This window comes from Rousettus aegyptiacus, unplaced genomic scaffold (assembly GCF_014176215.1).
Source record: "Rousettus aegyptiacus isolate mRouAeg1 unplaced genomic scaffold, mRouAeg1.p scaffold_m13_p_3, whole genome shotgun sequence".
NCBI lineage: Eukaryota > Metazoa > Chordata > Mammalia > Chiroptera > Pteropodidae > Rousettus > Rousettus aegyptiacus.
This window is the reverse complement of record NW_023416306.1, coordinates 57,396,925-57,420,107: the sequence shown is the minus strand read 5'-3', so window position 1 is coordinate 57,420,107 and position 23,183 is coordinate 57,396,925. Positions and strand designations below refer to the sequence as shown.

Below are 23,183 nucleotides of genomic sequence, written 5' to 3'. Positions count from 1 at the left end.
CAAAGAAGACCTAAATAAATGGAGAAATTATAGTATATTATGGATTGGAAGAATCAACATAGTAAAATGTCAATTCTCTCTCAATTGGCCTATATGTTTAATGCAATTCCTATCAAAACTCTAGCAAGCTTCTTGGAGATAGAAATGAGGTTCTTCCACAATTTATATGAATAGGCATAGGCCCAAACAACTAAAATGTTCTTGACAAAGAAGGGTAAAGTAGGAGGACTCATTCTATCTGATATCGTGTGTGAATGTGAGTGTGAGTGTGAGTGTGAGTGTGTGTGTGTGTGTGTGTATAAAATAATAAAGCCAGTGTGGTATTGGCGGAAGGATAGACATATAGCTCAATGGAATGAGGCAGAGAACCCAGAAATAAACCCACACAAATAAGCTCAGCTGATCTTTGACAAAGGTGCAAAAACAGTACAATGGAGCAAGGATAGCTTTTTCAATGAACGGGCTGGAGTTGTGGAACATCTATAGTCAAAAAATGAAACTCAACTTAAAATTTAATCTAAAACAAAATCTAAAACTTTAAATAAGTCATCAACTTAAATGTAAAATGTAAAACTCTTTGGGAAAAAAATAAAAGGAAAGGAAAAAAGTCTTCAGGATCTAGCTAGGCAAAGTTTTCTTAGATGATCCATGACAGGAAAAATTCGCCCATCAAATTCATTGAAATTAAAAATTTTGTTCTGTGAAAGCTTATGTCAAGAGTGAACAGACAAGTCAGAATGGAAAAAATGATACGCAAACCACACACAAAGGACAAGTGTGTAGAGTATTCTCAGAACCCAAGAGTAAAGATACAAACAGCCCAATTAGAAAACAGGCAAAGGCATGAACAGACATTTCACCAAATAAGGTATATAGGGGGGGCAAACAGGCCCATGAAAAGGTGTTCGAAATCATTAGTCATTGGGGGAATGCAGATAAAAACTACAATGATTTATGACTACATACTTGTCAGAATGGCTAAAATAAAAAATGTTGTTTTCAAATTCTGTTGAGGGTGTGGAGAAACTGGATGCCTCACACATTGCTAGTGGAAATGTAAAGTGACACAGCTGTCATTTTTATAAAACTAAACACACAATTATCATATGGGTCAGCAATTGTACTCTTGGGCATTTACCCAGAGAAATGATAAGCTCACAAAAAACCTGTACATAAATTGTCATAGCAGCTTTATCTGTAATGGGAAAAACTGAAAACAACCCATTCACCTGCTGAAATATCCTTCAACGGATAAATGATTAAACCGTGGAGTGCATATTCCCTGGAATATTGTTTAGCAACAATAGAATGATTGATTCATATGTATGCAAGAACTTGGATAAATCATGAGGAAATTACGCTGTGTGAAAAAAGTCAGTTCTCCAAAACTACCTGCTGTATAACCACATTTATGTAACATTGTAACATTTTTGAAATGACAAGATTTTAGAAATAGAGGACAGATAATTGGTTGTCACGGGTTAGGGATGAGGTTGTGGGTGATGTGGCAGAACAGGGAGGTGAATGTAGTTATAAAAAGGCAGCATGAAGCATCCGTGTGGTGTTGGAGCTGCTCAATATCTTGACTGTGGTCATGGACCCACAAACCTTCACATGTGATAATATTGTATAGAACAAAATACACACAGACACACGAGTACGAATAAAACTAGGGAAATAGGAACATCTGAATAAGAACAATGAAGTGTACTAATGTCAATATTCTAGATGTGATTTTAACTATAGTTTTATAAACTGTTACCTTTGAGGGAAACTGGGTAAGTGTACATAGGATCTCTCTTTAAAAAATAAAAATGAAAAGAGTGGATAGTGAGAACATTACTGACAAGAGCCATGGTCTGAGGCTATTGGTATCAGTATAAACTCCAAATTCCATATTACAGTGTTTTGAACTTTATGATATGGCCCAACTTGTATTTTTGGGCTGTCTTCCATGACACACCTACGCAATCTCAGCATTGCAGCCCTTTGAACTCCTTGCTATCTCCCAAAATGGTTAGAGCATTCCAGCGTAATAAGAGAGGGTGCACGGTCCCCCAACCTGGCTTTGTTGTTAGAGTACTTCCCTTGTCCCACCCACTACAGTGTAAGGATCATGGTATCTGCTTGGGCCATGAGTCACCCATGAACTTTAAGTTGTTGCTCATAATTCTAGTAGCTTATGGAGTATTTTTCCAAACAATGAATGTTCTCTCCTATTTTGGTGACAGTGATTAAGATCAAAATATAACATTTTGTCTACTTTTATTTGAGGTTCCTCTGCCTGACCTTTCCTGCCCCCAGCTTTGCCCTTCCTTCTTCTCCCTGTCTTAAAGCTATTTCATTAGTAAAGACTTCTTGTCCATTCAGGAAGATGGAATTACTTCCGTCTTTGAAATCTCAAAGCCCTTTTGTCAGTAGTTTATACTCTCTGTGTTATATTTTGGTTATTCATATACCAGTTTTAATTTTCCACTAGATTTGAACAACTTGGGGTCAGAGTCCATTATCCTGTAGTCCCTCACTCTGCTGTGTGGAGACGGACACTAATAACATGCATTCTAAGTCTTTCATAGGAGCACTGGGGATGGAAAAAGTCGAAAACCCATACCCACAGGAGTCTCCAAGGATTCTGTGACAGGAAAGATCAACATGTGTGATCTGCCACAGAAAGAGGGCACCTGTACTAGTTAAGTAAGAGCTTTGGGCCCTTTATCTTTGTTATTCCAACCCTGGAGAGCCCCCAATTAAAATTTTTTATTTATATTTATTTTTTATTGAAACATATTTGACATACAATATTGCACAAATTTAAGGTGTATAACATGTTAATTCGATACATTTTTATATTGTAATACAACTGCCATAGTAGCAATAATTAGCACATCCATCATGTTATATAATTACCAATTCTTTTTAGTGACTGGAATAAATTAAGTTCTAGTATCTTAGCAAGTTTGATGATTATAATACAATATTGTTGCCTATACTTAACTATACAATGCATTAAATCTCTAGGACTTATTTACTATTTACTACTCATTCCAAGTTTGCACCCTTAAATAATTTCTGTCCTATGAGAATCCCCAAATTGTACGTAGCAAGTGACAGAGATAGGGAGAAAGAGTGAGAAAGAGGAAATCTGCTATCTTCTCTTTTCCCACTGCAGAAGCTTGAAATGGGGGAGTGTGTGTTAAATTGAATGGCATTTGAAGTTTTATGATTATTAGGCTGGACTAGACTCTAGAATATCCATAAGTGATATGAAAAGCTATGGTATATGTCTGAGCTTTGCCGAGGAGCAGAAATAACCAGACCAGAAGGGGTAGTGAGAGAAATAATTAAATTGCTCCCTGCTTGCATCTTGTCATTTCCTGCTTGTTTAATATACCAGTCCTGACCATGGATCAGTGAGCCCCACCCTGCTGGCCAGTGCCACACTCAGCAGGCAGGAAGCAGACAGCAGGTAAAGGTTGCTGCTTTTTCCTTCTCCACATGAGGGGCAGGCATTCAATTTCTTGGTTTCCCACCAGGAAATAGGTCTGGGTCAAGTATCTCAGGGAACTCAGGATCGAAGAGAACAAAGAGCTCTGGCACCTGCAGAAAGTAAGAGGAGAAAGGGAGCCAGTTAAGTGAAGCCAGTGTCAGAGAAACTGTGATCCCTGAAATTTTTTCTTGCTGACACTGGTGCCTCTGTTTGTCCTGGCATCCAGGTCACACTTGTGGATCCTTTCCACCTGTCTTTGGATCCTGCAGGCAGCTGGCATTTGGCATCCGGGAGGTAGCACAGTGCAGCAAAAAGAGCCCTCTACTCATTCATATTGCACTCATTGCAGTGCAGACTGGCATAGCCTTTCTGAAGGGCAACTTAGCCAGATGTGGCAAAAGCCTGGCAATGTTTATACTTGTGTAAGAATTAGGATTAGGTACAACTTCAAATAACTCCAAGATCCAAAATAGCTATGATTTAAACCACCTGGAATTTTATTTATCTCTCATGTAAATGAGAGTATGTATGTGGTTGAGACCTGGAACTTGCCTGAGTTCCAGAAGGATTCAGGTTCTTCCCAGCTCAATCACGACCAAAGAGAACCCATATCCAGGCAGAAGGATGGGTTGTAGCCATTGAAGGATGTGTCCAGTGAAGAAAAAGGGCAAAGGTCCCAGAACACATGTGTCTAAGGAACGGTCCTAGAAGCTGTCACATTGCAGTTTTGCTCACACCTCATTGAGAAGACTTCAATCACAGGGGCCATGTCCACTTGCAAGGCTCACTGGAAAAGGCAGTCAGTTCAGATGATTAAGTATCTAGCTAAAATTTTGGAAGAAAGGTAAAAGAATATTAGAGAACAATTAACACTTTTTTATGCCTTGCTTATTTCACTTAATATTATATCTTGGAGATGATTCAATATCAGTACTTGAAGAGATTCTTAATTTTTATGTATTTTATTTTTTAAGGCTGAATAGAACTTCATTTTTTGAAAGCATCATCATGTATTTAGCCAATCCCTTGTTGGTGAATAGTGAGGTAGATGTCAAACTTACATTGTTACAAATACTGACACAGTGAGTAACCTTGTACATATGTAATTTTACATATGTGTGAATATATCTGTAGGTTAAATTTCCAGATGTGAGTTTGCTAGGAATTTGTAACTTTGGGTAGATTATTGCCAAATTGTCTTTATTAGATTTGAAACAGTGAAAGTCCCATTATCAAAAATAACCCTCTCCAACATGGCGTACATCAAACCTTTTGATTGTTGCCTATAGGATAGTTAATATGCAATTAAAAAAAAATAAACAGTGCTACAGTTAGAAAGTTTTTTGCATCTATCTTAGCTTTTGTTACCTTTAAAGATTAAGATCCTAGAGAGGAATTTTCAGATAACAAATTATGCAATTTTTAAACTCTTTAAAAATATTAAAAAAATTTTTTTAAATTAGTTTCAAGTATACGGTACCTTGGTTAGACATTTGTGTAGTTTATAAAACGAGCCCCCTAATTGCTCCTTTTCTCCTCTGATTTCCACCTAGGCCAAAATTTTAAACTTTTAATCCTTGTTGCCAAATTCTTCAAGAACTATATGCAGATTTTCCCATTCCCACTTTCAATGCTTGAAAAGAGATTACTTTGAAAGAGTGTAATGAGGTAAAATGTAGCAGAGAGGAAGACAGTTTTAGAAATCAAATATGCCAGAGTTTGCATTGGATTATTTTAGATCCTCTGAAGAGTATTGAAATATTATTATTTTTTTTATTGGTTAGCTTGGCTCAAGAAAGACAGTAAATAGTCTTTCCCTTATGGTGAGTGACTGCTGAGGTTTCAGTCTGGTTCTTTCAGCATTAGCTGGGCTGCTTGGAGTCAGCCTTACATGTGTATAGTTCAGGGTCAGTTAGATATTTGGGCAAGAGTTTATGACCATAGAAGTTGGAGGCCACCTCCCCTAACTCTTCCCTTTCTTGGATATCTCTTCTCAATTTCTACCTGAACTCTGGCCTTAGGTTCTGGCAACCAATTAAACTGCACAGGCTGTCCTCAGGCCGATGCCATCAAAACCAAGAAAGTCACAGAGTAATTCTCCTTCAAGTATGAGAACACAACAACCTTCACAATTTACCTTTTTTTGGAGTCTCTCCTCAGTGCCTTCAGGTAGGCTTTTTTAGGGGAGAGTCTAGAGTTATTACTTGCAGGAGGGACTTCTCTGAATTTATTTCAAATTCTTCACAGTTCAACATCTATGATTTTTATAGATCCCTTGTGCATGAAAAGTGCCAGAAAATCACATTTTGAATTCACCGAGGGTCTATATCTCCAAAGGCCTGGGAATTGATTGCCCAATAGTGACCCAAAACAAAATAAAAAACAAACAAACAAACAAAAACAAAAATAAAAACCAGCCAGTGGGATGGTGAATGAGTAGTAGGGGAGCTCAAAAGTTTCTGGGAGTATATTTATTGTGCTGAGGCAGATTTGGGGTATTGAAGTCTTTCCTAATCTCTCCAAAAACAAAAATAAGAACAAACAAACAAACAAAAAACCCAGCCTACAGGCCACAGTTATGTCCTTTATAAAATACCTATCAGAAGAGGGCCTTAACATGTGATTTCCATCCACCGAGTAATGACTTTGGGCAAGTGATTTGATATCTTAAAACTCCAGTTTTTCCATCTGTAAGATGTAAGCCCTGCCTACCTCACAGTATTGTAAAAGTGCTTAAGAGACAATAAAACTGTTTAGACATGAAGAACTCATGCCATGCTGCCTCTGACCTGAGCCAGATCAGAGGTTCCCAGGCTACACCCGAGGGCTAACAACTTGGAGCCTACTTTTTAATATTTAGATAGATGTTTCCAAATAAAGCTTTCTGGTGGGAAACCAGTGGGGAATTCCAGGTCATCTGGAAACATCAGAAAGAGGTGACAAGTATATAGGTAATATAAAGTAGATAGAATAGCATAAATTATTTCACTTTAAAAGTGTTTTTTTCCCTGTAACATACTAATTATTATGATGTTTTGGAGGGAATTACTTGAGATACCTGGTAATTTGGGAACATATAAAGTCATCTACTTGGCTACTTCCAGTCACCACATCCCATTCTCCATCATAACTATAAGTCAAGGAGAGCTTCCTTCAGTTCAACTATTAGAATCCCAGGATTGTAGTCTTAGAGATATGGAAAGTTATATACTTTAACCTCCTATTCTGTGTTTGACATGCATGAAAATAAAAGCTGAATGAATTGAAGCAGATTGTTTAAGGTCACAAGTCCAGGTCTCGAGGAGTTAGGAAATGAGCCTTTATTACTACTGGTGGTCCAGTATCTGTGCCGGAGTCAGGCTCACTTGGAGCAGCGAGGGTCCACCTTTTTTTCATATTGGTCAATTGGACAAAAAGAAAAATTATCAAAAATGAAATGTAAGTTGTTTTATTGAGCATATGAAAAATAAAGGGTGTTTGTTTGTTTGTTTGTTTAACCACTTAGATTCTTTTCCTTGTTCTTGGAAGAATATCAAGGAGAAAACTATCATAGCTTTACATTTAGTTGGAGTGATAATGTTAGACCTTGTACGCTAAATAGCAACTCCAAAACACTCCTCTGTTTTTTCATTTCGAACTCTTAGTTGGTGGGCTGTACATGGCCGGGTAGGCTGCTTGTGTCCAAAGGACTCAAGTTACATGCCACCATGTAGAGCAGTGATTCTCAAGGCATGGTTCTTGAAAAGCCCCACTCAGACCAACTTAATCAGAAACACTGGGGTTTGGGGCTAGCAATTTGCATTTTATTTATTTACTTACTTGCTTACTTACTTACTTACTTACTTACTTGCTTACTTACACCTACAGCACCTGGTCTTCCTAGGTGGTTTCCTATCCAAATACTAACCAGGCCTGACACTGCTTAGCTTCTGAGATTAGACAGGATTGGGAGTGTTCAGGGTGTCATGGCCGTAGATAGCAATCTGTGTTTTAACAGGTCCTCTTGGTGGTTCTGATGCATGCTAAAGTTTGAGAACCATTGCTTTAGAAATACTTAGAGGTAATCATTGTAGTACTGAGTCAAAACTGATTTTAAAATATAGACGTTACTATGATAAAGTCTTAGGGAGGTTCGTGTCTGTGACTCCCTCTTTAGGTGAGTGTAGGAAATACCTAATATAAACCCAAAGTGCCCAATCAGAAGTTTAAGTAGGTGGCTGAAAAGAGGCCAAAGATAATTATTGGTTTACCAAAACTATTCATGAAATACAGTGAGAATGTTATTAAAAAAGAGATGTTAGTATTTTCAGAATGTGGAGAACATTTGGATTTGTAGGACAGTAAAAGACTCCAGCAATGTGAGGGAAACCATGACAGAAAAGAAAGCACAACAGAACCCAGAGAAAAAGACTTGGAGGACATGTCCTCAGGAGAGATGTGCATGGGCTGCAAAACTGTTTCAGGCCTGCTACTCCAAGCCAACACTGACTAGAAGTTCTAAATGCTTTGGCTGGAGTCAATAGGAAGGTATATGGGAACTCATAATCTCTAAAAATGCTTTGAATGCATACTCATACATTTAGATTTAGGTTTGTTTGCATGCAACTGAAAACTCAGCATAATGATGGCTTAATCAAATATAGTAATTGATTTATTGTTCATGTAATAGAAATCTAGAGGTTAGTAGTCAAGTACTGACGTGGCAACTCCACAGTTATCAGGAATCCAGACTCTTTCTGTCTTTTTGTTCTGTTATTCTTGTTAATAGCTCCCATTCCCAAGGTATTACTTTGTGTTCCAATAGGGTGGCAGAAGCTCCAACTATATCTGTTCCAGCCTGTGGGAAGGAGGAGAGGCAGAAGGGCAATAGGACACATGCCTCTGTTGAGTCGTTTCACTTTAAATAACCTTCTTGCAAGCCAAATATAATATATTTCATTGGCTAGAATTTAGTTTCATTGGTCCTTCCTAGTTGTAAATGAGTCCTTGAAAGTGTAATCTTTAAGGTGGGCACCATGCCGTCCTATATAAAATCAGTTTCTCTTACTATTGGAGCAAAGGGAGGATGAACAGCAGGTGGCAATGAACAGCCTCTGACACAGATTCCTTATTTATTTTTGTTTTTAAATCTTCAACACTCTATCCATTCTGAGGTCTCATATTGCCAGAGTTAGTCTTTGTTTTACTTTTCTCTTTTCTGGGTCTCACTTTCCTCATCTGAAAAGAATGAGATTAAGATGATTGGAAAGATTCTCTCTCTCTCTCGCGCTCTCTCTCTCTCTCTCTCTCTCTCTCTCTCTCTCTCTCTCTCATTTATCATCATCTGTCTATCTACATGTAAAGAAGTGAACAAAGAGCTGATAAAGAGGGCAAAATAAATGTTTATCCAGCTTTAAATGCCCTGAACAGGGATATTCTTAAGAGGAGATTTTCAGCTTCCACTAAACGATGAGATATTTCTCCCTCTAGCATGAAAGCCTCTCCAGGGAATATGAATTAATCCCCTTTGGTCATTGAGAGACCTCTAAGTGCTTAGCTCTTAAATAATTTTGAAAAAATGAGTAGGCATTAAAAAGAGTCATAATGCCTGCCACATTACCCTAGAAAAACAGTATTTGCTTTTTAGATTCCATGTAATTTGTGTTCTTTAACTTCATTATTACTGGATTTCTCTGTTTTTAAAAAATCATTATGCATCTACAGCCATGCCATCCTGAATAAGCTGGATCCTGTCTGATCTCGGAAGCTAAGCAGGGTTGGGTCTGGTTAGTACTTGGGTGGGAGACTACCTAGGAAGACCAGCTGCTGTAGGTGTAAAAAACAAAAAATAAAAAAATAAGGGATTGTAAACTGACAAGGTCCTTGTAATCTGTGAGGTCAACCAAGGGTTGCCTCACCTAAAAAAATAAAAATAAAAATAAATAAATAAAAGATCATTATGCTAAAGCATTGGCATTCTAAGGTCTAAACCATACGCTCTATATATTATGAACTTTTTATACTTCTATTTATTCACTCAATATCCATTTACTAAGTATCCATTACATGTTGGGCACTGTGATTTTGTCATAACCCAAACACAAGGTTCCTTCTCTTATGGAGCTTACATTATAGTGTATGTGGGGGTGTTGTTATTGAGGGAGATAGACTATAAACAAGTAAACAAATAAATGAACAAGATAGTGTCAGATCAGTGCTATAAAGTTGGTAGGAGACCTGGTAGCATGGGATTGAGAGGGAGGGGCTATTTTAGACAGGGAAGTTCATTTTGAGGAGCTAAGATTTAAATGTGAGACAAAGCCACTGACAAATGCATGATTTACAATGAGTACTTATTTCATGGATAGGAGCATCTAAAATTTTTATTTCTAAATGGAAAACCATTCTCCCACTACACAAATGATGAAAATGCAATTTTTATTTAAATCAAATGTCAAGAAAAAACCCTTACATCTGCTAAGGGTAATTGGCTCAGGAATACTAAAGATTAGATTCTGCAATATTAGATTTATTTTGAAACCCAAACAGCTCCCAGTTGGTGTGTCTTCAAGTAAAACTTCAGACACCACTCTTGCTTAATCCCAATGCTAGTTGCTCCTGGGAAATGGAACATCTGAGTAATTTTACTTGACTCTTAGGGTACATTTGTTATCAGCAAACTGGCAAGGGAAATTCTGTTATAAAAATAAATCCATTATAATTTTCTTTAAAAAAAGCTGTTTTATATTTGTGATTCAAGATCTGATAAAATGACACATGTGCAGGAAAAGAAAGTTGGCATTTGCCAGGAGCAAAGCAAATTTGATTAGATGTTCCAGATGCTAGAACACATTTATTCATCTAGTGTTTATAATTGGCTTCCTAAGAAATATGAGTGTTGCTGATCTAGAGACGTGAATTTAAAACATACAGGGCTTTAGATTTGATCCCTGGTATTCAAAAAAATGACACATCTATAAGAATAAAATTTTGAAAAGTTAGACTTGATTCTCCATAAACATAATCATGTCACTAATTAGAGCCAAGTTTTTTTTGTATCTTCAAAATTTGAGGAGTTAAAATTCATAAATATGATAAGAAATTGAAAATATAAGGGAGGAAAAAGCCACCAATGAGATGGGTTCACTTCGAAAGATGTGATGTTAATTAGGAACCAATGAACTTTACAAAACAGAATTATGTGTAGGTAATACAGAGTAGAATCTGGACCCACACAGGATATCTAGCCTCGGAAAGTGAAGCATAAGCAAGAGGCTGGGGGGAGGAATGGAAACCTTCAGGGGTATCGGAATTAAGTGATCTCTAGGTCCCTTCTAACCCCATAAATCTGATTCTAAGAGCACCCAAAGAGTATGTTAACAAGTTTTTAAAAAGGTTTTATTGAGATATAATGTATAGAACTATAAAATTCACCCATTAGAAGTACATAATTCATGATTTGTAGCAAATTCATAGAATTGTGCAACCATCATTACAATCTGACCAATTTTTCGTGTTGTTTATGGGGTAGAAACCATTTTATTTTTCTAGCACAAATTTATATAGTGACTCATTAAAATTGTAGAGCAAGGAGTGACTCCATAATGTAGTGGTTAGCATGTCTGCTTTACATGCAGAAGGTCCTGGGTTTGCACCCCAGGTGGAGCCACAGAGGATATCCCAGGTATGAAAGCACCCCCCGCCCCCTCCGCCGTGTGCTCGGGTGGTGTCAGGCCCTAGGTGCGCCAGGCCCTGGGGGAGTCAAGCCCCGGGTGTGCCAGGCCCCAGGTGCCCTCAGCGAGGGAGTGGGAGGAGATGACCTCCCTTCAGAGATCCAGTTCTTAAGGGGAGATGGCAACATCTGTAGGTCAGGGGTGGAAGTGGAGGGGAGGAATTAAAGAGGGGGGGAAAAAGAAAAAAAAATTGTAGAGCAAGTTTCAAGGATGCCAAGATGACTCACTGAAAATGTGTGTAATAGGCATGTGCAGGCAGCTGCTCTACAGAAACAAGTAGGGAGAAAAAGAGGGTGGGTGTTAGAAGTGCAGAGCAATGGTTACCAGGCACACGCTCCAGTCAGACTGCTGGTGTTCAGATTCTGGCAACCCTACTTTCTTAATAGCTGTCTGACCTTAAGCGCATTACTTAAACTTGCTAAGCCTTCAGTTTACTCATCTAGTTTACTCATTTATAAGTTAACAGTCCCTACTTCATGGGGTTATGAAGGATAAATAAGATAATATATGCTTAGCATACTCCTGGCACATAGAAAGTATTCAGTAAGTGTTAGCTGTTTTTATAATTATCACTAGATAACCTTTAAATAGTCTTTTATGAGCCAGACACAAAAGACCATATAGTCTATGATTTAACTTATATGAAACTCTAGAAAAGGCAAAAAGATGGTGATAGAAAACTAATCACTGGTTGCCAGAGGCCAGAAACTGGGGTAGGATATTACAGCAAAAGGGCACAGGGAGCTTTTGGGGTGTTCTGTATTACGATGGGACAGTGTTTTGTAAACTATCATTAAATTATATACTTAAACTTGGTGAATTCTATTACATACAAAATAAATCTGATAAAGCCCCCCTAAAATATAGCTTTTAATTTACCGGTTGGATAGTTCGGTTATTTTACATGTTAGAAGCAAGAATCAACATCTAAACTCAGTCAACAAATATTTGTTGTTCACCTACTAGTTGCAAGGCACTCTTCAAGGTGCTGGGGATATCGCCTTGAAGAAGACAGACAATATCCCTACATTCATGGAGCTTATAGTGCAAGCACAAATTTTATATATATATATTTTTTTGGGGGGGGGAACAAAAGGGGTCAGTGTGGGATGCTGTTGAGACATAAAAGTGGCAAGGTAGTGGGAGGAGGGGTAGAGGAGCTCTAAGTAGTGTATCTGTCTCATGGTTTTTCTTTTAGTTTTCAAACATATACAGAAGACGGTGACCCTGACCAAAGGTCTCTGGGTGACCAGTGACAGTGCCCCAAGACACTCTGACTACAGCACACGGTGTCCACCTGCGCGGGAAGCGGACTGTCATCGGCCCAAGGACCAGGTGGACGCCTCATGGGCCTCAGGGGTAGCGTGGCTTTGACCCTGACCTTATCTCCTGGCACTCTGCAGAGCGCAGGAAGCGGAAACCTCAGGTACCTTCTCAGAGGGTCGGCAGACAGGCAAAGTCTTGGTTTGCGAAGTGACTCCGCCTACGAGGCAACTCTGCCCCGGGATGACCCCGCCCACGTGGGGGTCCCAGGCGGATGCCGGCTGGGGAGAACGGTTGGCTGGCTGCTCTAGTCGGAACCCGTTGGAGGGCGGGGCGAGGCCTGTGGGGGGCGGAGCTTGTGGCGCGGAGAAATGGGTGCTCCGCGGGTCTGCGGGCGCCAGGGGCGGGGAAAGTGCTCGCTTGGCAGCGCTCTGGCCCCGCCCGGGACCCGGCGGGAAGGCGGGGACCGCCTGGGTCCTCCCTCACTGGCGCTGGGCTGAGCCCGGAGCGAGGAAACGGGGTTGACTTTACACTCCCTTCTTGGTTTTTGGGCGGCAGCGGGCGGAGGAGGAACATGGCGCTCGTAGGCAACGGAGCAGAGCTGGAAGCCGACGAGGTACTGGCCGGTGGCGGGTGAAGGCACTGCTCTGGAGCCCGGGAGGGGTGAGCGAGCTGGGCGCTGACGGCCAGGGTCCCGCCCCCAAAGTCCCAGCTTGGGACTGGCAACCGGCCTCCCGCCTGGAGGAAGGAGAAGGGGCCGCAGGTCAGGGCACCCGCCTTGGGAGGTCTGTTGCCGTGGGATAGCGGGGGACCTCTGCAACTTTTGGAGCGGAGGTGGTGCCGTGGTTTGGGGCGCCGGCACCATGGGGTCGGGAGGCTGGAAGACAACCACATCGGGTCCGCGGGTGGATGGATGTGAGCGCGCGGGAGCGCAGGACTCGCAGCACTGAGCTGTTCTGAGCCTCTGCGGAGACGTGTGAGCTTTATGAAGTCTGACCCCTAAGTCCAGACACTGGTCCTCAGGGGTTTGTGGGAGTCCCACCTTCTATGGAAGTTTCCTGGTGGCCGAACCGAAAAGGCTTGATGAGAGGAGGGGTGTCAGCACGGGCTGCTTAGGGGCCGGAGGGTGAGGGGAACAGAGCAGCAGCCCTGGAATTGGTGTTTTCCCTCCGTCCACGGAGCACCGGCCTCTCCCAAGTAGGTTCCCAATGTCAGTGGTATAGACCGAGAGAAGGCACTACGAGAACCGACTCCAGGAGGTTGACTGTCCCAACTGTATTTAAATAATTGGCCACTTCCTCCTGTGGCCGGCCCGCCCGGGTTCTTGAGCACCGTCGGGCAGGCGCACTGGACCTGTTGATTTATTGATTGATCTTTTCAGCACTTGGTAGCTCCGGGAGACGCGTTCTCCTGAGCTTGAAGTTGAGGCCGGCGGCAGCGCAGCAGCACCCTCAGCTGCTGTTGCTGCCATTTTACCTGACTTGAATTTTACAAGTCGCTGCCTGAGGAGGCTTAGTTGCAAATGATGCAATAGTGGAAGATCTGGAGGAGGCGGGTTAAGATTCCTATCCATCTCTTCAATGTCGGGAAACTCCGGACAATGAACATTAAAATAAAAACAAAACAAAACTGAACCACGGCTCCTTTATGTGACTGGAAGACAAGAGGGCCAGTCTGGCTGTCCAGAACCTTCCTTACGGCCTGTCCTTTGCAATGAGGCTGCCAAGACCACAGACCAATAAACTAGAGTTTGCTCAAGTACACCTATTTATTGTTGAAACTTTTAAACTACCCATAAAGGCAAATGATGAAATAGCACAGTTTTCCTGTTTTCATCTGTGACAAACTTTATCTATAGCTTTGGGCTGTCTTTTTGGTTGTCAGAGAGTCAGCTCTTTTTCATTCCCCCTTAGTTCTTTTCTGTAATTGAAGTAGTAACACTTTTTTGATGTTTTAACTACACGTTCACTCCATTCCTCAAAAGTTTTCATGGCTCTCTTAATGTATATTACATTAAGTACCTGACATGCAGGACTCTCTACTGTGTGATCTCAATCTGATGTCCCAGCCTTGTCCCTAGCTGCTTCTTTATGTATAACCATTTAGTTTAATCAGTATTATGCTTGTATTATACATGAGGAAACAAGACTGGGAGTAGCTAGTAAATGTAGAGTGGACTTTTTGAATCCTTAGTACTTGTTGAAAAAGATTTGCTACACTTTGGGATATACAGTTTTCTAGACCAGGATATTAAGAAAGAAAAGGATCCTATTAATAATTAACGCTTGATCAGTGGGTATAAACTGGGACTGTCCTGGTCCTATTGAGACATATGGCCACCTTAGCTATGTCTACTGCCTGCAAGATAAACCGATGTATTAGGTAGGATGCATTCTAGGGAGAAGGGCTCTAGCTTGTTGGGGAGGTTAGGTTTCAGAGCAGCAGGGAGCCTGGCACACAGATACTTGGTAAATACATACTTTTTTTTCGAATGAATGAATGACTATAGAAATTTCTCAGTTTTTGACGTATCTTTCATTCATTTTTAAATTTAGTAACTATTAGGCTCCTATTACATGTTAGATAGTGTACTGCTCCTAGTAGATGAGCAATGTACAAACAATTTTTTGTTTCTGCCTAATCCACTTTTGTCCTTTATGGTACACCGTTTCCATTGGTATAAACTTTGCAAACATTTATTGAACATTTGCTCTGTGCTCTAACTTGATAGGTGCATTAGAAAGAGAAGACACAGTTTTAGCTCTTTAGGGTTCTCAGCCTAGGGAGGAGGGAGGGATATAGGACATGCGTACAAGAACTCTAGAAAAGAGCTCAAGGCAGGATAAGTAAGTGAGAAGTAGTGCATTGTAGACTGGGTATCCTTGAGTAATTTGCAGACAGCTCCTAACTTTCAATGAGCTAAGTGCTCTGCACATGAGTGAATAAAACCTTGCTCTTCAACTTTACTGTGTATATGAACTAAAATAGCTTATTTTTGCTAGGAAGTTTTTCAAACACGAGTCTTTGTGGCCACCGTTTGATATTCAAGGGAAGTAAAAGGGTGTAGTTGGAGAAGTGAACTGGGCTCTCAGCTCTGTCACTAATTTGCCCCATAGCCATTTATTCATTTTGTGTGCAAACATCTGACCATTTTATATGCTAAGTCTGGTGCTGGCCTGGAGATACTACACAAAGACCTTGTCTAAAATGCTGAACTAGACAGACAAGTGACCTTTTCCAAAACAGTGAACTAGACAGACAAGTGACCTTGATTGAGCTGATCTCTCAACCTGTTAGGGCTCTTTTAAGTTTCCTCATATGAAGAAGGAGGGGCTGGATGAGGTCTCAGTGTTCTTCCACTTTTAGAAGTCTGTGCTTTTGGAAGAGAAGGAGCTCCTTTTTGGGAGAAGGGCTACTAATATGGGAGTCCCTTTTCTTTCAAAGTAACAAGAAGATGATTGTAGCAGAAGAGCTCTCTTGGTAGCTGTGGGATGGAGTGTTTCCCTCCCTCCTTCCCTTCCTCCTTCCCTCTTTCCCTTCCCTCTTTCCCTCCCTCCCTCCCTCCCTTCCCTCCCTTCCCTTCCCTTCCCTTCCCTTCCCTTCCCTTCCCTTCCCTTCCCTTCCCTTCCCTTCCCTTCCCTTCCCTTCCCTTCCCTTCCCTTCCCTCCTTCCCTTCCCTTCCCTTCCCTTCCCTTCCCTTCCCTTCCCTTCCCTTCCCTTCCCTTCCCTTCCCTTCCCTTCCCTTCCCTTCCTTTCTTTCCTTCCTTCTTTCCTCCCCTCCCCTCTCCTCTTCCTCTTTCTCTTTTTTCTTTCTTTTCTTTTCTTTCTTTTCTTCTTTCTTTCTTCCTGTATAGGAGCTAGGAGGATAAATGTGAGAACACAGAAGTTAGGGCTTGCAATCTTAAGGGTAGAAAAAGTTGGTTCTGGAGAGTTACCAAAACATCTTAGATATTACAGTGGTATGTGGCCCTTCAAAACTTGGTTGACAAATTTCTTAACATTTAATTTATCTTATTGGATTTTCATGGGTATTATACAAGCAACGCTGACATCAAGTTCATGCAAGATATACTGACATTATGCAAGATCTGTACTGCAAATAGATGTCTGTAGTACAGATTTTATGGCAAATAGATGGATATGACTGGAGGACCATCAGTCACTTGATCTTGAAGTCATCTCTCTCTGGTGGCCTCTTCGTATTTATGGGCTGCCATTGACTGCCTTTTGGATGTTGCTTATATTTGGCCCTCCATGCTTTTGTGGGATTTGGGATTTGGAAATTAAATAAAACTTGTTTACATTTTGTTGTTTAATTCTATTAAAATTATTTCATCCATCATTAATTATGTCAAGAAGTACAATATCTGAATGAATATCTGGCAGCTAGTTAAGTTAAAAATTATTTTCTCATGTGAAATGAGTTAATTTCTCTAAAATAAAGAAGGTAAAGTTTTGATTGTTTTACTCTTGCTGGAAAAAATAAGTTTTGAATGTCTTTTAAATATTTGGTTACATTTCTAATATGTAGAAATTGGTAATTTGCATACATAATTTGATATATTTTACATTAAAATTACATGATAAGTTACTCAGCAAATTCAATTATAAAGTTAATGTTAATAGTTTAAAAAACTTTAACTTAAATTTTTAATTTAGTCATTTAGAACCCATTTTTGCATAAAAAGTCAACTATACTTGCTCATTTTATGTATAGATATATCTCTGTATTTTAAAATTTCATGGGTGTAGTTAGAAAAAAATGTCTAAAAAGGCTTCTTGGGGGGGCAGTAATGAAAAAAAGTTGAGGAACACTGGATTAGGGAAAGAAATGGGTTATGTGACAGATTTTTCCATGGTCTGCTTCTTTTAAAATCTATTTCTGTTTCAGAAACTTTCCTTTAGAATTTTAGATGAAGTTTAGATAAAATTGATTGCCACAGTTTTCTTAGAATCAGATTCATTCTTTCATTCCACCAGTGTTCACTAAGCACTTTCTTAGATACTGCAAGTGCATACTAAGATACGATAGCATCATCATCCTGGAGGAACACACAGGAGAGCAAAAGACAAGTAGCTAGTTCTATCTTTGGGTCAGGATAGGTTTTTAGGGAGGAGGGCCATATAACTTATTATTCACAGTAGGGCACCATGAGAGTAAATGGGGTGCTTTCAGAAATTACCCAGGACAGCAGGTGCAAACAGCGATGGTTGGCCACCCTAGATTACGAGTTGCAAAAGACTTGAAAGAAGAGATGGTGTTTGAACTGGAATCTTGAAGGGTAATCAAGATTATGCTGGGTGTAGCAAGTGGGATAAGGCTCAGGCCTGGGTAGAAGTTGAAATGGACGGGAATGAGAGCATACCCTTGGTTCCGCAGAGTAGTCAGCCCGAGGAAGGAGGGCTGATGAGGGCTGAGACTATATTATTGCATCATTTTTAACTAGGTGTATATGATATGGTATTTATTTTAGGAAGATAAATCTGGTGAAGTTGATGCAGCCAGATTTCGGAGGTGGCATCAGGAAGGGCAAGAAGCTGTTGCGACAGTTAATGTGGGACGTGATAAGGACTGAAGTGTAGCAGAGGCTGTGGCATCTGAGAGGAGGCCAGAGTTGAGGGACTTCTCAGGGAGAACTTGGAGGAGGAATTGCCTGGGTGGCTGTTTGAAAGACAGTGGGAGGGATGAGCTATTCAGTGATAATTCTGGGTTCTTGTGTGGCTGGGTGGTGGTGCTGTTACTTCAGCAGAGGTTTGGAGTTGAACCCTGCCCCCTTTAGGTTGGTGTCGAGGATAGGAAGAGGCCGCACACAGAATTAACTTACTCCTGTTGGTCACTGTGACCTACTGAGGGAGCATAGCCATTTGTTTATGAGTGGATAAAATTGAAAAGGGTGTTTGTAATTGTTCATGCATATTAGTGGGAGGAAAAAATAGTATCAGCTTACCATCAGCCTCAACTCTTGCTCAGGTTAACAGGCAAGTTTTCTAAAATGTTCCATCTTGACTCTCTTAAAATCCTATCTATTCTTGGAACTCTACTTCTCAGTGAAACTCACTCTCATTTTCTTCTTCCCTTCCCCCAAACTCAGGTACCCCTTTCCTTCCTTTCAAGTCCAGTAGTACAGATATGCTTCTCTAGGCAGGTATCAGTTCATGCTTGAGTTAGCTGTTTTGCCTTCTTGTCTTAGTTCCTTTTTCTTGGGTGCTGTTACTAATTATCCACAGTTTGAATCTGATACTCTGAATTCTGTGAGACTCATGGTTTCTATCCTGCCCTCTGTTGACAGTCCAGCAGTCCCTAGTCTCAGGTGCTTCAGTGGCCATCCTGAGTAGGTCTCCTGAAGTCACTGTATGCTCACTTCCCAGAGGCTAAGTACCTAGGGACTTGCCTGGGTGCTTGTGAGATTTCCTGGGGGCAGTTTCCTTTTCTTAAGGCTTTTGTTGGCCCCTGACTAGGACAGTGCTCTCTTCTTTCACCCCTGTACTTAGTAGAAATTGGTCAAGTACTTAGAGCCACTCTGGCAGGTTGGCTGAATAGTTAGGTCACTATACCTCTTCAGAGGGACTCCTCAAGTGTTGAACACCTGGTAGTTCTTCATGCCATTATGCATCTTAAGCTCTTTATTTAAAGACTGTAGATTTGTAGTAAATACTTTTTTGTTGAGAGCTGTGGACATGTCCCCTGAGTATTGCTGTTATTATGCTGACGTATACATAGGGCCTACATAGTTTTAGATATTCTAGTGAAATGATATATATCATATATATTTGTTGGATCTGCTTGTAACTAGTACGTGAGAAGAATTATTGAGTCTAACTTAATGTGTTGAATTTTGTGCTAGATGCTGGAGAGGCAAACATAACTTCTGCCCTAAGTAATGGTCTAGTTGGGGATGGAGGCAAGTGTGTAAACAAATAGATGCAATACTCTGTGCTGAGAATCCAGGGTACTTTGAGAGCACAGAGGAGCGCACATCACTTGGAGATGGGTAGTCAGGGATGATTTCCTGTATGAGGTCATTTCTTAGAAATTCTGGGTTTTGCAGGATGAGTAAAGCTTAGCCATGCAGAAGAGAGTTGGGTACCAGGGAACTCTTAAAGTGCGTCTCGAGGGAGAGAAGATAGCAGGCTTAAGGTACCGAGGTGAGGGAGAGCTTATGGTGTTTCAGGTGGCAGGGAACAATACTGGAGGGGTAGTAAAGGCCGTTCCAGTTCTTTCAGTTTCCAAACTGTTGATATCATGGTGTGTATTTAAGGGTTTAAGTTGAGAAATGTGGAGAGATCAGCACTGTAGGTAGGTGACTCCCTCTGGCAGTGCATGGAGGCTGATTGAAGGGAGATAAGACCAGATGTGGGGAAGCACGTGGTTTTCTGGTATTTTGTTTTGTTTTGTTTTGTTTTTTGTTTGTCCGGTAACTGTTGACAGTCCACTGAAGGCCCACTATATGCAAAGGTAGTTAATTTCTGGGATAGCATGATAGGTAAGGTAAGGTTTTGGCCACTCTGGAGTAGACGGTAGGAATGTGGACGCAAACTCTAACGTGAAGTGTAGGGGAGAATACAAGGAGAATGTAAGCAGACCTGGTGCTCCTAGAAGAAGGAGAAGTAAGCTATCACAGGGCAGTCACAGAGACATAGTTACGAGGGCATGCCCCTACCCAGATCAGCTGATTTGATTACCAGAGCAAGTCTTTATTGCCCAGCTGTGTGACTTAACCTTTGTGCGCCTTGGTTTCCCCGTAGGTAACATGAAGGAATTGGCATTATTGATCTGTTTCTGAAGTTCTCACCTTGGACATCTGTGATCTAGGTGACATTTGATCTGGACTTCGAAGGGTGGAATTTCAGCAGGCAGCGATGGAGCATGTCGTAGCTTCATTCCTTTACGCAGAGAGAGCAGCAGAGGAAATACGCTCAGGCATGGATGAAGCATGATGGAGGCCATCGTGCTGGAGCAGACATGTGAGAGAGTTATATGGTCGAGGCAAGAGAGCGGTGCTGTGTGTTTACCTGCAGATTTCGATAGGCCTCGAACCCACAGCTAAGGAGTCTGGTTTTTTCCCCTCCTTTTTGACAGTGGAAAGATACAAGATACATGTATCTTCCTATCTTTGTGGAATGTTTCTCTCTCTCCCTTCCTCTCTCCCTCCCTCCCTCCCTCCCTCTCTTTCTCTCTCAATGAAGAAAGTAATGATGACCCCATTTCTTGGTTTCATTTTCTCCTTCCCCATCCCCGTTTCTGAAGTACAGTTTTAAACTGCAAATTGCAGTGTAAATTGCAATGGAGGGGTTAAGGAGACAGACAAGTCAGACACGTTTGTGTAATTCCATGGGCTTATGTTTCATCACATCGATTCTTACTCTCGGCTGAGTTCTGAGATACAGAACCACACTGACCACCACTCTGGTGTGGTCAGCAGAACTTGGCAGAGTTCTTCTTTTCTCTCTCTCTGCTTTCTTAGACCATTTTGTCCTAGAGTTCTGGGATTCCTGGTATTTTTTTCCTACTTATGAGTCACAGTCCTTCCACTAATAACTAAAGGAAACAAACTTTAGATTCTCACATAATTTTTCAGGCCAAATCGGGTATGATCTTTTTGAGAGCTGGCAGGAAAGACGAGTGACAGAGTGGGAGAGTCCTGAAGAGAAAATGAAAGAATGAGGCCTGACTCCCGGACAGCCTCTGAGAAGTTCTCATATGTCATCATCTATGCAAAGTCAAGTATTTGTTGGCCAAGAGCATCTACCCACTGGCACAGAGCAGTATTGAGCTTGTGAGGAGTGGTCAGCTTGGGTTCAGATTCTGGCTTCTCTTTTGCTGTGTGATCTTTAGCATGTTACTTAACTTGTCTGATGCTCTTCATTTAAAAAATAGGAAAATACCTATCTCACAAGGTTAGTGATGAAGATGAGATAAAATTCTGTTTTACAAGCACCTGGCACATAGAAGTACTCTTAAAATTCCAGTTCTCTTTTCCCTTGTGCTTTATCTTAAGGTATTGCTGCCACTGTTCTTTATTTATGAGTTTGATTAAGAATCTGACGCGGATGTTTTAGAGTGATGAAGTATAGTTTTACCTTATTTTGCAGTTAATTGAGAAGAAAATTCTGCAAAAGAACACATCCTAGAAACAGGAACTGACTGGCCCAAGGTCACTTATCTTGCCTAGGCACAGAATCGGGGTTAGAAGCCAAGTGCTCTTCCTCTATTTTCACTGCCCTTTCCCCTGGGTCACAGGACAACAGACTTCACTGGAGGGCCAAATGTAGCCTGTCTGCATTTTGCCTGTTTTTGTAAATAAAGTTTTTTTGGACACAGCCATGCGTATTCATTTGGGTGTTGCCTATGGCTGCTTCTGCACTACAATGCAGAGTTGAGTAGTTGGAACACAGAGCATATGGCCCACATGGCCTAAATATTTATAGGTCCTTTGTGGAAAAAGTTTGCTGATCCCTATACTAGGTGATTTTTAGGGCTATACATAATTTGTTTTTAATGTGTTGTAAGCCTTATTAATTAAATTTTATTTCTTTAATACTCACACAGGCATTAAAAATTAGGAAAACATAAACTTATTTGACACATTTCATAAAGTGGTACTGTATAAGTTCTGGAATCATATGGATATAGATTTGAATTCTTGCTCCTCCGTGTACTGCCTTGGATAAGTTTATCTCTCTAAGCTTCAGTTTCTTCATCTGTAAATTGGATATAATAGAACTTACCTCAGTGGGTTATTGTGAGGATTAAAGCCCTACAATGTGTTTAGCATGTGGGGTGAAATGTTGGCTCTTAGCACGAATATCGAGGCTACAGGATGTGGATGGTTGACATGGTTTTCCCAACCCTATGAGGAACTGGCATTATATAAAGGTCAGCCCATCTAGGGTCCTGCAAAACTCTGGATTCATGTAGGACAGATGAAGATATCTCTCAGGCCTCCAGCTGGGTCAATGCTGAAAATTTACAGTCCTTACACATTTCTCTCCCTGAGGGGAATGGGGAAACGACACATTGCAAAAGAGAATGGTGAACATGGGTTCAAAGGGCCATCTGTTTAAGCAGAGTAGTGTTAATAGTTGTCAGCAAGGGAAGCGGCAATAGCAATAACATTTTGAAAATGGCTTTGCCCATCAACACCTAAATAGTATGAGTGGTAACCTCTGGTTTCTCCAAACATTTTGTTGTATGGGAGGGTCCCCTCTTTAACATTAGTGAATATCATAATGTCCTTATAGATTTTTCACCTTGCACCTAGATGTCAGTTGGAGACTTTGACCTGTAAAAGGTATGTTTGTTTTCATTACTTAGTTAAAAGGTAAAGGAGGTAACAGTATATGTGCATTCCTGGGCCCTGGAGAGGGCTCCAGGTTTTCTGCCCCGCCCCAAAGCAATGTGCTATGTCATATTGCTCTTTCTAAAGTTCAAGTCCGTTCTCACCTTGCTGCTTAAAATCTATTCACTGCTTCTCATTGCCTTTGAGGTGCTATGCGGACTCTCTAGCATGGCATATAAGGCCTTGGTTACGGTCAACTTCACTTATTCTCACACTTAGGTGTTCATAGATCGTCAGGTTAAAGGGACGAGTGGCTTGTTAAGATGCATTTTTCTAAGTCCTCCTACAAAGTATTCCTATTCAGTAGGTCTGGGTGGTTCCGTTTGCAGTCCTAACATAACCTTTAACATAACCATGCTGAAATGCTTGCAGTTCCCCTTC

The 23,183-nt window shown here is 40.9% G+C and overlaps 1 protein-coding gene and 1 pseudogene across 1 annotated transcript in view; both read left to right on the top strand.

Annotated features, from left to right (window-relative positions):
* Positions 1 to 9,182: 9,182 nt before the first annotated feature.
* LOC118601471 lies at positions 9,183 to 9,301 on the top strand (annotated as a pseudogene).
* Positions 9,302 to 12,690: 3,389 nt separating this feature from the next.
* Positions 12,691 to 23,183, top strand: part of TTC39B (tetratricopeptide repeat domain 39B) — a 131,174-nt gene continuing 120,681 nt past the window's right edge. Inside the window, 2 exon segments of the mRNA XM_016157322.2 lie at positions 12,691 to 12,924; positions 12,926 to 13,078. Of these exon segments, the coding sequence (XP_016012808.2) occupies positions 12,706 to 12,924; positions 12,926 to 13,078 (372 nt within the window). The 5' untranslated portion in view covers positions 12,691 to 12,705.